We start from the raw sequence: 15,849 nt of genomic DNA on the forward strand, positions 1-15,849 counted from the left end.
GGGAACAGATTAGTAATTGCCAAGGCAGGGACAGGAGTGTGTTGGAGAGGGAGCCTAGAGAAGGAGATAGGTGTGGTTATGAACTGAGGTGGTAGATACATTGATACAATTGCATAAAACAAAACACATCCAAATAAGTACATGTGAAACTAGGGAAATCGGCATAAGATTGGTGGGTTGTATCACGTCAGGTTTCTGGCTGTGATACTGTATAGTAGTTTTCAAGATGCTACCACTGGGATAAACTGGGTGAAGTGTACACAGGATCTCTCTGTACTATTTGTTACGCTCCCTGTGAATCTACAATGATCTAAAATAAAAAGTTTAATTAGTTGAAAGTGCATTGCAAGTGTATTCAAAACAGAAATCAAAACAAAACAAACAAAAGGCAACCAAAACCAGCTAGCTTGTCTCCCATTGAGCCTTGCCATTGGCTTATTTATGCTGGAGGTCACACCCACTCAGACCCTGGAACTTTTGCCCTTTGGGCATTGCCAAGCCAACCCCTTCCCCATTCTGCCTGTTTACTCTCCAGTCTCCGAGCTGGGAGAGACATGAAGAACGATCTGGATCTGACCCAATCTGAGCACCTGAGGATTTAGCCTGAGCCCTGCTCTTCAGCTTCTGTAGAAAGGGCTTTTGGAGGGGCGGGTGACGCAGGCGACCCAGGAGATTAACAACGCTTCCTGAAACCAACCAGGGGCTAACCCGATACTCTTTGAGACAGTGGGCCACATCACACAGATGTAGACTCCTGCCATTCTTTCCTGTTACCCAACAACCATAAACCAGCCTTGCCTGCTGGTTCACAGACATGCTGCATTTACATCTCCCTACCATTCCTCCTCCAAGCTTGTGTCTCATTGTTTAGTGTCTTAACGTTTAGGGCCAGCTCTTTTTAAAAAAATTATTTTTTTTTTTGTAGAGATAAGGGTCTCGCTATGTTCCCCAGGCTGGTCTGGAACTCCTGGCCTCAAGCTGTCTTCCCACCCTGGACTCCCGAAATGTTGAGATTGCAGGCATTGAGCCAGTGCATCCAGCCCCAGCTCTTTTTATTCCTTGCACCTGTAACTTCTGGGAGGTGGATAGGACACTTTGCAGGTGGAGGAACAGGCATAGAGAGGATCAAGTGATTGTCCTAAGACCCTTTCCCTCTGTGTCTGAAAGTTCATAGAGTCCGTGCTGAAGACCAGCTGGCTTTAGACTCTGCAATTTTGTTGACCTCATGTTATTTGAGACTCATGGGAGCAAGAGATGTAATTTTTTTTAAAAGGTCATCCAAAGAGAGAAACTTTAACTAAGATTTTCTATGTCCCAGTAGTTCAGCAGTTTTTAAACTTTTTTGTCTTAGGATTTCTTTAGTTCCTTAAATTGAGCATCCCAAAGAGCTTTTGTTTATGTGGATTATATCTGTCAATATTTATCATAATATAAATGAATATTGAGAAATTTTTAAGAATAGCATTAAGTCCTTTAAGATAAAACCATAAACCCATGATATATTGTAACAATATAATAATCTATAACATATTTTTATTAGACTGTTATAAAAGCATAACATATAATATATAACATTTTGATGAAAAATAGCTATTTTTCAAAACAAAAAAAATTTAGTGAGAAAAGTGATGTTTAAAAATTTTGCAAAATTCTTTTTGTTGAGCTTAGCAGCTGGATTCTTGTATCTACTTCTGCATTTAGTCTGTTGCAATGTCACTTTTCATATAGCTTTGGGAACCACTGTATACTCATAAGATAATGAGTAGAAAAGGTTAGTAATATCTTCGTATAGTTATGAAAATAGTTTTGACCTATGGACTTCTTGAAATGGTTTCAGGGATTCCCTATGGGGTTCCCAGACCACACTTTGAGAAGCACTGCAATAGTGTATTGTTTCTTCTGGTCTCTTTCTTGTCCTGTCTGTCCCATCTCCAGAACAACTTGCATCCCATAGTGATCAGAACAAAAGAGGCTTGAGCAGAAGTGTCAGATATTCATAATTCTGAGGTCTTGGATGTTTGTATAGTCTCCAGATTTTTGGGGGTCTGCAGCCCCCATCATGTCCTGACCCTCCCTGCACCCATTCTGATTCCAGCACTCAGATACCCAAATCCTTAAAGTAGGGTGACTCTATACAAGAAAACTAAAATGGCATGGTTCTTGTTAAATAGCTGTGGCTAGAGAGGCAGGCAACCAAGCTATCCAATAGAGCTTTCTGCAGTGATGGATATATTCTTTATCTGCATTGTCCAGTATGAAGCATGTGGCGATTGTGCACTTGAAATGTGGATAGTGCAACCAAGGAATTAAATTATTTTACTTTATTCTAATTGATTTAAATTTAAATAGCCACAGGTGGCTACTGGCTGCTGCATTAGACAGCATAGCCAGACCTTGCTGATACTTACAGGGCCACTGTAAGGATTTGCACTTCTCTTGAGGAGCAATGGAAGGAAAACCTCAAAAGCGTTTCGAACACGGGGCGTTGGGGGACGATCAGATCTGAGTTGTGGAGTCTGACACATGTGTTCATCTGTGTCTCCCTCCCTGCCACAGGCCACACCATGAGGCCCCAGCCCCACCAGAGGCCCCGCGCTGCCCTGGCCCCCGGTGCACCGTGCTAGCCCCCAGCCAGGGCGTTGGGGAGGGCGGTGGCCATGGCCAGTCACGTGGACCTGCTGACGGAGCTGCAGCTGCTGGAGAAGGTGCCCACGCTGGAGCGGCTGCGGGCCGCCCAGAAGCGCCGGGCCCAGCAGCTGAAGAAATGGGCACAGTATGAGCAGGACTTGCAGCACCGCAAGCGAAAGCATGAGCGGAAGCGCAGCACGGGCGGCCGCCGCAAGAAAGTGTCCTTCGAGGCCAGCGTGGCCCTGCTGGAGGCCTCGCTGAGGAACGACGCCGAGGAAGGTAGGCCCCTCTGTGCCTTGGCGGCCACGCAGCTGCCTTGGCCTCTGATCAGGGTTTGGAATCCAGGTTCTGTGCAGTAGACTTGTGGGCAAGGCAGGTCTGCAGACCCACTTCCAAGTTCCAGCAGCCCCATTCCTCTTAGGAAGTGGACGTTCCTAGGAACTTCGAATTTGTCTTAGACTTCTTTTTTTTTTTCTAAGACAAGGTCTCGCTGTGTCTCCCAGGCTGGAGTATAGTGGCGCGATCTCAGCTCGCTGCAACCTCTGCCACCCAGGCTCAAGTGATCCTTCCACCTCAGCTTCCCTAGTAGCTGGGATCACAGGTGTACTGCCACCATACCCAGCTAATTAAAATAAAAAAATTTGTAGAGATGGGGTCTCATTCTGTTGCCCTGGCTGGTCTCGAATTCCTGAGCTCAAGTGATCTGCCCGCCATTGATCTCCCAAAATGCTGGGATTACCGGCATGAGCCGCAGCGCCAGGCCTAGACTTTTTGTTTAAACATCTTCATTCATTTGTTTTTATTTATTTATTTATTTAGACATAGGGTCTTACTGTGTTGCCCAGGCTGGTCTCAAACTCCCAGCTTAAAGGGATCCTTGTGCCTCAGCCTCCCAAGTAGCTAGTATTATAGGCAGGCCACCTTGCCCAGCTATATTTTTTTGGGAACAAGGATTCCAGCCTTTGGCTAAGGAATACCATAATAACTTTCTTTCCCTCCCACAAATATTTACAGACAACCACAAATATTTACAGACAGCTTCTTTTGCATTACTTTCCTAGATATAGTGGTGAACAAGTTGGATCTGGTTTCTCCCCACCAAAAGCTCAATACTCACAGGATCTTGCAATTCATAAAGCTCTCCTCTGTGCCAGACCCCATGCCTGGCACCCTCTGAATGCTGTTCCATGTATTCCGTGTATGTAGCCTTTGCTGCAGTCATAAATGGTGTAGAGGGATGGACTCTGAAGTGAGACTACCTGAATCTAAAACTGGCTTTCTCAGTTCCCTACGTGAGCTTGACAAGTAGACAAGTCTCTTCCATTCTCTATACTTCGTTTACACCTCTGTAAAATGGGGCTAATAAGAAAATCCACTTTAAGGGCTTGCTGTGAACATTAAGTTAGAAAATCCCTGTGAAGTTCCTAAATATGGTCCCTTATGCTGAGGAAGTGATTATTACTGTTTTATTTTATTATACTAGTATATTTTATTTACATTATCAAAGGATGTCCATAAAGTCTGAAAACAGATATAGACAATGCTGTCTAGGATATTTTCACTCTGTAAAGTGAATGAGTAAATAAATATAAACAAACATGTATACACATTCATACAATCTATGTTTCCAGATTTTTTCTTTTCTTTTTTTTTTTTTTTTGAGACGGAGTTTCACTCTGTTGCCCAGGCTGGGCAGAGTGCAGCGGTGTAATCTCGGCTTACTGCAACCTCTGCCTCCCAGGTTCCAGCAATTCTTCTGCCTTAGCCTCCCGAGTAGCTGGGATTACAGGCATTCACCTCCATGCCCTGGCTATTTTTTTAAATTTTTAGTAGAGATGGGATTTCGCCATGTTGGCCAACCTGGTCTTGAACTCTTGACCTCAGGTGATCCACCTGCCTTGGCCTCCCAAAATGCTGGGATTACAGGCATGAGTCACTGCACCTGGCCTATGTTTCCAGATTTTATGGATACCTTGTACTTGCCATATTTAATTTAATTATATTATTTTTGTGTCTCATGAGCTAGATATCATGATCTGTACTATGTACAGTGCTTTAAGAGCCATGTATGATAACGCCCATTTTACAGATGGGGGAACTGAAACTCAGAGAGGTTCAGAACCTTGACCAAGGTGGCAGAGTGGGATCAGAACCACCGGCATCCGACTCTTGTCACTACCCTCATGGCCTTATAGGTTTGCTTCCCGTTGTAGGAATGAATGGAGGATCCATGATGTAACCACAGCCCCCTTCCCTGGGCTTGTTCGGAGGCGGTCTCGCCTGCTCATTGTGAGCCAAGGTCTGTGCACCTCCCTGTTCCCCTTGGCACCTATGGCCCATCCCTGTATAATAAGCCTTCCTGGCTGTCCCTGGAGAGGCCTAGCCATGCTTCCTGGGTTCCTGCACACACCTTCCAGTCAATGAAAGAGCAGAGAGGTGTGGCACTTCTGGCCCAAGAGGGTGCTGGGTTTTAGTCACCTTGCTCTTCAGGTTCTAGAACCCTCTGAGAAGTGTAATTCCACTTCCACCTGGCTGCACAGGGCTCTAGGAAACGAGCCGAGAGGCATCCCTGGAACCACTCTGCTGGGAGCTGCTCCGCTGAGAGCCTGGGGTGAGCAGCCTGGGTGAAGAGAGAGGTGGAATCTTGGGCTTGGGGACATGGCCCCGAGGCTCCTTCCCACGTGCAGTTTGCCAAGTGACGCGGCAGCCCCATCCCCACGCAGTGGGTGGCTTGTCATGATGTCTAATTTTTGTTGGGGGCGGAAGTTCATCAGCTCTTCTCTCACCCCTCGTTATTGACTGCCTTCTTCCCTGACAAAGCCCCATTGCCCCTCCCTGAGGGGCTCTGTGCATGGGCTGTGGGCTTCAGACCATCCTCCCAGCCCCCTGCCCAGCCCCTACCCCTTGCTGATGTCTTGTTTCCTGGTTAGAAGGAGCACTGGGCTGGGAGTGGAGGGATCAGTGCCCCGCAGCCCTGCCTGTGACTTTGAGCAGCTTGTTTCACCTCTGTGGGTCCAGTTTTTTTGTTTTGCTTTGTTTTGTTTTTGAGATGAAGTCTCGCTCTGTCGCCCAGGCTGGAGTGCAGTGGCACAATCTTGGCTCATGGCAAATTCTGCCTCCCGGGTTCAAGCGATTCTCCTGCCTCAGCCTCTCAAGTAGCTGAGACTACAGGCACGCACCACCATACCCAGCTAATTTTTGTATTTTTAGTAGAGTTGGGGTTTCACCATGTTGGCCAGGCTGGTCTCAAACTCCTGACCTCAAAGTGATCCGCCCACCTCGGCCTCCAAAAGTGCTGGGATTACAGGTGTGAGCCACCGCGTTCAGTTTTTTAATCTGTAAAATCAGGTTTTGAAAGCTTGCCCTCAAGAGGGTATGGCAAGACTTAGACAAGGTCCTGGATGTGACAGTTCTTTGAAAGGTTACCCTGAGACCTGTACCAGCACGGTGATAACGCACTTTATTTTGTTTTGTTTTTTACAGACTTTAATGTTTTTCAGAACCTAAATATGCACAGATACATTCTTCTTGTAAAAATCAATCAACATAGAAGTGTACAAAGTAAAAAGTCCTTTCTGTCCCTCCCTTCCTCTCTCTCTCCTTCCTCCCCTCCTTTGCTTCTTTTTGTCCATCCATCACTACTGTTGTTAGTTTGATGTTTCTTTTCCAGGTATTTTTTTCATTTGCATATGCATTTGTGGACTTAAGAGAAATATAGAGCCAGGTTTCTTTTTTAAAAAGTTTTTACATAAGTGATGGTATCCTGGATACATTATTCTGCAATTTTCTTTTTTTTTTCCCATCCAACGGTATATCTTGGAGATGTTTTCATGCCAGAATGTGTACAGTACAGATCTGTGCCATTATTTTTATCTGCTGTGTAGTATTCCATAGTATGGATTACCAGAATTTTCTAACTAGCTCCTTATTGATGCAGATTTTTCCAGTAGCTTTGCTTTTGCCACAGTGAATGTTTTATTTCCATGTGCAAATGTTTATCGAGGACAGATGTGATGAAATGAAAGAGATGGATCTGAAGGTATTAAATTTGAATGAGAAAAGTGCTAGACCCCATGGGCTTGTCCCCCTGTCTCTATGGGGCAGCCAAGTGAGGGGAAGGGGCCAGAATACTGTGCTTTGTGGCAGGCTTTTGGGTTGGTTTTAGGGTCCACAGGTGCCTGGGTTTGGATGAGGGGTGTGAGGCTGCCATCAGTCAGCCCTTGACCTCACTGGGCTATGTTCAGCTTCCTGGCAGCACTACAGAGCCTGCTGCTTTCAGCAGGCTGGGAACGGCTGCTTCTTGCTGGTGGAGCTGGTGTTTGGGAGGCTGCCGGGGTGTTAGCTCACAGTGGCGTGGGAGCGTGGGGTGGCAGCTCCCCCACTCCCCTGAGCTCACAGCAGCCTCTGAGTCAACCTCCCCCACCTGCCTGGGGAATGTGAGTTGTTTCCAGAGAAAGGCAGGCTAGGAACTCACTGAGTTTCGTCCTCTGGTCCCATATTGCCTTTAGACTAGTGTCCTTGCCCTTGGACCTGCCTGAGCCCCATGCTCACTGCTCTCACTGCCATCACCCTCTGCCCCAGGCAACGCCAGCTCCACCAAGATCCTCCCATATTCCCTGCGTTATCTTACCTCCACACCTTTGTATATGCAATTCCCTCTGTCTGGGACACTCTTCTTGTGACTAACTCCTGTAACCCTCAGCTTTGAGTCTGGCGTGACCTCTGGGGAGCCATCTGTGAGCCTTTTCCCATCCCTGGTTAAAGTAGCAACTCAATACGTAGCTGATGTTTACTGAGAGACAGTGTAGTATCATGGCTAGGAGCACAGACCCTGCAGTTTGTCCTCCAGGATTCAAATCCTAGCTCTACTGTTTACTAGCTATGCATCCTTGGGAAAGTTACTTTACTTCTCAGTGCCTCCATCTCCCCATCGGTAAAAATGAGGATGATGATGTACCTGCTTCATAACGTTGTTGGGGGGATTAAATTAAGTTGATAAATGTTGAAGTGGTACGGTAAGAGCTATGTAAGTGGTATAAAGTGTTGTTATTCTACACTATTATTCTACATTTACGTAATCTATTATTACAACATATTCTGATTGTCATCATTGTTATTATTTATCAGGTACTTTGTACCAGGCAGCTTGCCTTACATATGTTATCTCGGTTAATCTTCACAGCAACTCTCTGAGGTTAGAGAGTCAAAACCCATTTTTAAAAAATAGCTTGGGGTTCAGTTTACATATTATAAAATTTGCCCACTTTAAGTGTACTATTCAATGATTTTCAGTAAATTTACAGAATTGTGCATCCATCAGCCACAATCCAGTTGTAAAACATTGCCATCGCTGAGTGGTGTGGCTAACACTTGTTATCCCAGCACTTTGGGAGGCCAAGGTAGAGGATCGCTTAAGCCCAGGAGTTCTAGACCAGCCTGGAGAGCCTGTCTGTACTGAAAAAAAAAAAAAAAAAGCCAGCCGTGGTGGCACTTGCCTGTGGTCCCAGCTACTTGGAAGGCTTAGGCAGGAGGATCGCTTGAATCCGGGAGGTTAAATCTGCAGTGAGCCATGATTGAACCACTGCACTCTAGCCTGGATGACAGAGCGAGACCCTATCTCAAAAACAAACAGAAAGCATTTTCATCATCCCAAAAAGAAGCCTCATGCCCATTTGCAGTGACTCCTGGTTCCCAGACCCAGGCAACTATAATCTAATTTCTGTCTGTATAGATTTGCCTTTTCTGGACATATTATTTACATGGAATCATACAGTATATGATCTTTATGATTGGCTTCTTTCATTCAGAATACTGCTTTCAAGGTTCATCCTTGGTGTGACATCATATATCAGGGCTTCATTCCTTTTCATTGCCCTGTAGTATTCCATTGTATAGATATGCCACATTTTGTTTATCCCTTCACCAGTAGGTGAACATTTGGATTATTTCTATTTTGGGGTAGGATGAAGAATGCTGGTAGGCAAATTTGGGTACAAGTCTTTGTGTGGATATATGTTTTCATTTCTCTTGGGTCATTACCTAGGAATAGAATTGTTGGGTCATATGGTAAATTATGTTTAACTTTTTAAGAAACTGCTGTACTGTCTTGGAAAATGGCTTCACTGTGTGAATTCTCATCCCCCATTTTATAGATGAGAAATTTGAAGCTCAGAGAGACTAAGTCACCTGCCAAGGTCTCACAGGTTTTAAGTGTCAGACTCAATCCCAGGATTCAAACCCAGATCAGTTTCTCCGAAGCCCATGTATTTAACCACCAGGCAGTCCTGTACTTCCTGCTTTTGTTTTCACTAGAAAACTAGAGAACCCTCAGTTGCTGTATTGATCTGTGTTTGTTTTGGCCTTAGGCATCCTGGTGTTTCTGCTGGCATCTTGGGCCCTTTGATTTGGGGCCCCCAAGATAAACTCTTTAGCCCCAGATATAACTTCTTTCTAGGGCCACAATAGCCCAGCCTCCCTTGAAACCATTGAATGTATGTTAAGTTGTTAGAGACTTCTGTTTTTCTCTCAGAATGTGTAGGGTTTTCTTTATGGAAATTCTCATTCAAAAAATGTTTGAGTGATTCTTCTGTACTCTAAATTTAACTCTTATTAAATTTAATGATTTTTCTCACTGTAAAAGTTTTCAAACTCTTTTTTAAGCAGTGGAAACTTTTCTTTAAATCAGATGTTATGCAGAAACCCAATATGTAAAACAAAGGAAGGAGCTGTTCTGACTGGGGTCAGGTGGGTGGGGTGCTCAGTCATCCCTGCCACATGCAACCCCCTCCCCCACCCCCAGGCACAGTGCTGGACACCTGGGCCCTGCCACCACCATCTTAAACCAGCAGCTCATCTACAGGAACTAGCTCAGACTTTCACTTTTGGTGCTTTTGAAAAGGGAAGTTTCTTTTCTTCTAATTATTAAAAAAAAAAAACAAAACCCTGTTATTGTTACAGAAACTTTTGGAAGTACAGAAAAAAAGAAGCATTAAGAAGAAGATAAAATCACCCATATTCTCCCTGAACAGCAACAACCATTGATAATATTTTGGTATTGTTGTGTCAGGCAGCGTCCTGGGAGGAAACAAATGGTGATTTTATATGGGGTGATTTGTGGAAAGTTTGATAAAGGGGCAGTTTGTAAAGGGTTTAGGGAAGTGGTCCTCAAACTTTTTGGTCTCAGAGGCCCTTTATATTCTTAAAACCTGAGAACTCCTAAAAGCTTTGGTTTAACTGGGTTCTATCTACCCATATTTACTGTATTCGAAATTTAAATGGAGGCATTAAATATTTATTCATTCATTAAGTCAGAATGATAAACACATTATCTGTTGACTATCTGCTTCTGCGTAGCTGATGAACTCAAAATTTAGCAGCTTAAAACAATAAACATATACTGCCTCACACAATTTCTGTGGCTCAGGGATCCAGAGCAGCTCGGCTGGGTGGTTCTAGTTCAGGATATCTCATAAGGTTGCAGTCACTTCAGGATTTACCTGGGGCTGGAGAATCCACTTCCAAGATGGCTCACTGGCATGGCTCTTGGCAGGAGGCCTCAGTTCCCTGCCATGTGACCCTCTCCACAGGACAGCTCGAGTGTTCTCTCAGCATGGCAGGTGGCTTTTTTCAGAGTGAGTGATCCAAGAGATAGAGGAATCCGCAATGCCTTTATGACCTCGTGCTGGAAATCATGTACCATCACTTCTACCATCTTCTATTCATGAGAAATGACTCACTAGGTCCAGCCCACACTCAAGGGGTGGGGAATTAAGCTTCATCTTTTGAAGAGAGAATTTGTGGACATGTTTTAAAACCACCACATGTTAACATAAATATTTTTATGAAAAATTATATTTTTCAAAACAAAAAAAAGGCAATGAGGAGAGTAGCCTTGTTTTATATTTTTGCAAATCTTTTTAAGATCTGGCTTAATGGAAGACAGTTGGAGTATCTTATCTGCTTCTGCCTTCAATCTGTTGTGATATGTTATTTTGGTTGAAGTAAATAAAGCAAATCTTATGTAGTTGGAAAAGGGAGGAAATATTTTAATTGCTTTTTCAGATATTGTGGATATTCTTTGATACTACATCTAAACTCAACAAGTAGTAGTTTCTTAAAGGTTAGTTGCAGTGCTGAATCTGAAGCCATATCAATTTACATCAAAATCCATTGGTATGTCTTGCATTTTGAATGGTTCTTTTACCCATGTGTACTTTTTTTTAAATGTAATATATTGGATCTGTTAGAAAATATTGGTTCACTGAGTTATACAGATCTTCCAAATGTTGACACATTGCTTTATACAATATAAGAAAATGTATAGTTTCAATACCAATCTTGCCATACAATTATTCAAGTACTGGGAAACTGTAAGTTTGTGGTAGCTATAAAAGTTTTCTAAAATTTGAATTTTTGCTTAAAAGTTCAAATTCTATCATTGGTAACAAATGCTGTCAGTTGTGAGAAGATCCATTTGCCCTTTTTAGGAAAAAAAACACTGCCTGTTAAATACTCAAGTCTGAATAACCATTGTTTGCTAGACATCCTTTAAGTAAAACTAGTGCTCCATGAGAGAAGAGACTAGCTTAGCACACAGCTTAAAAAATGGCTCAAGTAATGCAGTTGGAGACAACGATTATTCTTTTTTTGAACTTCCCATTTTGTCACATGGAATATTAAAAGGACATGTACTCAAGGATTAAGGTTTCATAAAATTAATACATTTTATTGCTTTATCAAGGACATTTTTAAGGGAAATTGGTATTGATTTTTTTTCTTTTGATTGCACATACAAAACAATGAAGATGGTGATTGCTAGTACAGCTTGGTGCCACTAAGTTAATTCTGTTAAAACAACAGTAGTTTTACCCACCATTGCTTTTACACCATCAGTGCAAATGTCAACACAGTGGAAAATGCAAGTAATTTCTTAGTGTTACTATGAAAATTGTTTTGATGTTTTAATACCCTGAAAGAGTCTAGAGACCACTTTGAGAACCACTGGTTTATGGGGGTCAACAAGGAATGGGACAATACCCTGGGATAGCAAAAGTTGGGAGATCTTACCCACCCCACCCCACCCCCCGGGCCTGAAGGAGACAAGGAAATGAACCTACTGGGACCTAAGGAAGGCACCGTATGGAGAGGGCTACCTAAAGGAGCGGTGGCTGCCACTCCATGCCCCTGCCATTCTGGTGCTTTCGGTGACAAACCTAACCAGAAAGCAGAATGCAAGGAAGCCTTTGATATAGTGCAAGTCAACTGGCTTCCTCAGGCACGGAGAGGGGAAGATCTAGAGGGACAGATGGGGCAGAGAGTGAGCCCAGCTGTCTTCAGCCCTTCAGATCTACACACAAACAAGGAGTGAGTTTGTGTACATTTAAAAAACAACTTTTAGGGCCAAATGTGGTGGCTCATGCCTGTAATCCTAGAGCATTGAGAGGCTGAGGTGGGAGGATGGCTTGAGCTCAGGAGTTCAAGACTGCAACGAGCTGTGATGATGCCACTATACTCCAGCCTAAGTGACAGAGGAAGACTCTGTCCCTAAAAAATAAATAAATAAATAAAAATGTAAGAGTAAAAACAACTTTAACCCTAACATTCACTTGTGAATTCAGCAAAATTAGTCATCTGCTAGAGCTGTGGTATCAGGGAAAGCCTGTCTGAGGAGGTGATTTGGGCTCAGACCTGAATGTGGAGGAGTCTGGAGGAAATGTACAAAGGATGTGTGATGGGAACAGGGTTGGCGTGTTTGAAGACAGGAGAAAGATGGGAGGTGGAAGAGTAGGGGGAGGAGGTGGTTGAGGGAGAGCATACTGACCTTAGAAGACTAGAAAAGGAACTGTACATTTGATTTTGATGAAAAGCCACTGGTGGTTTTGAAAGGGGAATCATGTGATGAGATACAGATTTTGAATTAGGGATGGATTTTCCTGGTTGCTGAGTGCAGAATGGACTGTAGCAATCTATTTTCACAGGGCTGTGAGGGGAGCAGGGAGGCTCATGAGAAGCCCTCACAGTAGCGTAGGTGAGAGCCTATGGTGGTCACTGGGCGATGCAGAAATCAGGAGGTGGAGCCCACAGAGCTTCTGTGTCAAGTGATGGAGGAGGGACTCAGTGATGGCTTTTGGGTTTTTGGCTTGAACACCTAGGTGGATGACAGTGCCACATTTTGAGACTGGGAAGATCAGAGTAGGAGGGAGGAGGGAATTTGGAGAGAATTGAGTTCTATAGGACTGTCCAAGTTGACATGTCCTTTTAACATCCACATGGAGATCTTGAAGAGGCAGATGAATATGTGAGTCTGGAGCTCAGGGGAGATATCAGGGATGGTTATAATACTTGGGAAGTCATCAGCATGGTACAAGTGCAGTATTTTCAAAAATGCAGGGCTGTAGGAGGTCATCTAGGAAGCAAGGGTAGTTGGAGCAGAGAAGGGATCGCAGAGAAGGGATCACTAGAGAAAGCTCTGGGACACCTCAATAGCTGCATGTTGACCCAAGAAGAAGAGAACAAAGGAGACCAGAATCATCTACTCAGAAGGTAGAAAGAAAACCAGGAATAGTGTGGCATCTCAGAAGCCTGGAAGAAAGGACTGTCAGCTCAGTCAAATGCTGTTGAGGGGTTGAATATTTTGTCTTATCTTTATATACTCTTTGGAAAAAGAGATTTCTAATGATGACCTCATATATCCTGTCATGGATGTTCCATAATTTATGCAGCTACTCCCTTATTATTGCATTTTGAGGCCATTCCCAATTTTTGCTACTATAAATTATGCCGTGGTGAATATCAATGTATAAAAGTATTTGGTTGGCCGGGCGCTGTGGCTCATGCCTGTAAATCCTAGCACTTTGAGAGGCCAAGGCGGGAAGATCACTTGAGCCCAGGAGTCCAAGACCAGCCTAGGCAACATAGTGAAACCCCATATCTACACGAAATTTAAAAAATTATCCGGGTGTGGTGACGTGTACCTGTGGTCTTAGCAACTTGCGGGGTGGAGGTGGGAGGAACTCTTGAGCCCAGGAGGTCAAGGTTGTAGTAAGCTGTGATTGTGCCACTGCACTCCAGCTCAGGTAACAGAGTGAGACCCTGTCTCCAAAAAACTAAATAAATAAAATAAAAATAAAAAGTATTTGGCCATAGCTTTGATTATTTACTAGGTAGATTCCTAGATGTTCATTGGCTTTGAGGTCTCGATATAAACCACTCATTTGACTACCAGAGACGTTGTATCAGCTGTGTGTATCCATCCCTGCTGTCTCCCCACCTCATCACTATCTGCCACATCAATGCTGGATGATGACGTTGAAAACACACCTTTGCTAATATATTTGATATATGGAAAATAGTCCTGTTGTCTTAATTTGCATAAAATCTAGACAGTTAAGGTTGAATACCTATTCATAAGCTTACTGGTCATCTCTCTCCTTCTTTGAGTTGTCTAGTTTTTTTTTTGTTGTTGTTGTTTTGAGACGGAGTCTCTCTCTGTCCCCAGGCTGGAGTGCAGTTGCACAATCTTGGCTCACTGCAACCTCTGCCCCCCGGATTCAAGCAATTCTCCTGTCTCAGCCTCCCGAGTAGCTAAGATTACAGGTACCCACCACCACACCCGGGTAATTTTTGTATTTTTAGTAGAGATGGGGTTTCACCATGTTGGCCAGGCTGGTCTCAAACTCCTGACCTCAGGTGATCTGCCTGCCTCAGCCTCCCAAAGTGCTGGGATTACAGGCGTGAGCCACTGCACCCGGACTATTTGTTCATTTTTTTTTTACTAGTGTGCTTCTTATTGGTTTCAATGATTGTGTACGTTTATGTTTGTGTGTGTGAGAGGAGACAGGGAGAAGGCGAGAAAGGGGGAGAATGACATTGGAGGGAGAGATGCCAACTCTTTGTTGTCATGTATGGTTCGTATATTTTCTGCAGTGCGTGTATGTGTTTGCTTTAATGTTTTGTTTATAGTAATTTTTTATGCCTTGGAGTTCTTATTTTTTATATTGTCAAACCTAATGATACTTGATTTCTTTTTTTAAAATCATTTTTTTTTTTATCCCTTTAAAGCAGGGACCAGAAAACTATGGCCTGAAGTCCAAATCTTCCCACTGTCTGTTTTTGTAAATAAAGTTTTATTGGAACACAGCCATGCCCATTCATTTACATATTATCTATGGCTGCTTTCACATTACAGTGGCAGAGGTGAGTTGTAACAGCGACCATGTAGCCTGCAAAGGTTAAAATATTTACTTTCTGGCCCTTTACAGAAATACTTTATGGGCTCTTGCACTAAAATGTTTCCTCATCTAGTGATGTATATTAAACCTATGTTTTCTTCTAGGGTTTTTTGGCCTTATTTAAATAAATAGGTAGTATTTCTGGACTTCATTTTAGTATAGAGTACTAAATGAAAATCTGTCTATATTTTGTTTCCAAAGCATCATCAATTGTCCGAACATCCCTTCCTTCCCTACGAGTTTGTGAGGCCACCCTCGTACTCCAGAGCCTCATCTGTAATGAAGGGTAACTCTCCAACCTGTCTATTCTGTTCCAGCAACCTATTTTGGTGCCAGTTACATACTGCTTTCATCCTTGTAGGTTTATACTGTGGCTTAATATGTGATAAAACAAGTTTTTCCTCAGATTACTCTCCTTTTTCAAAATGTTCCTGGTTATTTTCAGCTGTTCACATAATATTTAGGACTGTTTGGTCAAGTTTTCCCTCCAAATCTCAAAAATAGATTTCTCCAAAGCTTTGCAGGGACATGGATGGAGCTGGAGGCCATTGTCCTTAGCAAACTAACACAAGGACAGAAAACCAAATACAGCATGTTCTCACTTATAAGTGGGAGCTAAATGCTGAAAACACATGGACACATAGAGGGGAACAACACACACTGGGTCCCTATTGGAGGGAGGATTGTGGGAGGAGGGAGGAGATCAGGAAAAATAACTAGTGGGTACTAGGCTTAATACCTGGGGGTTGAAATAATCTGTACAACCAACTCCCATGACACAAGTTTACCTGCGCAACACACCTGCACTTGCACCCCTGAACTTAAAAGTTTTTAAAAAATTAAAATAATTAATTAATTTGGACCAAAGTGATATGTTTATCACACTGAGTTTTTCTAAGCGGGCAAATAGCACATGTCTCTGTTAAGCATGTATTCTTTCTTGTCTTTTAGGAAAGCTGTAGGGTTTTCTGTTTGTTTGTTTTTGTTGTTG

General features: G+C 43.3%; 1 protein-coding gene across 1 annotated transcript in view; it reads left to right on the plus strand.

Moving 5' to 3' along the window:
• The window catches only part of PPP1R16B (protein phosphatase 1 regulatory subunit 16B), a 118,204-nt gene that overhangs the window by 27,620 nt on the left and 74,735 nt on the right, over window positions 1-15,849 (plus strand). The window contains exon 2 of the mRNA XM_004062144.5: window positions 2,557-2,907. Within this exon, the coding sequence (XP_004062192.1) occupies window positions 2,658-2,907 (250 nt within the window). The 5' untranslated portion in view covers window positions 2,557-2,657. The remainder of the gene's footprint in view (window positions 1-2,556; window positions 2,908-15,849) is intronic.

Source organism: Gorilla gorilla, chromosome 21 (genome assembly GCF_029281585.2).
Source record: "Gorilla gorilla gorilla isolate KB3781 chromosome 21, NHGRI_mGorGor1-v2.1_pri, whole genome shotgun sequence".
In the NCBI taxonomy this organism is placed as follows: domain Eukaryota; kingdom Metazoa; phylum Chordata; class Mammalia; order Primates; family Hominidae; genus Gorilla; species Gorilla gorilla.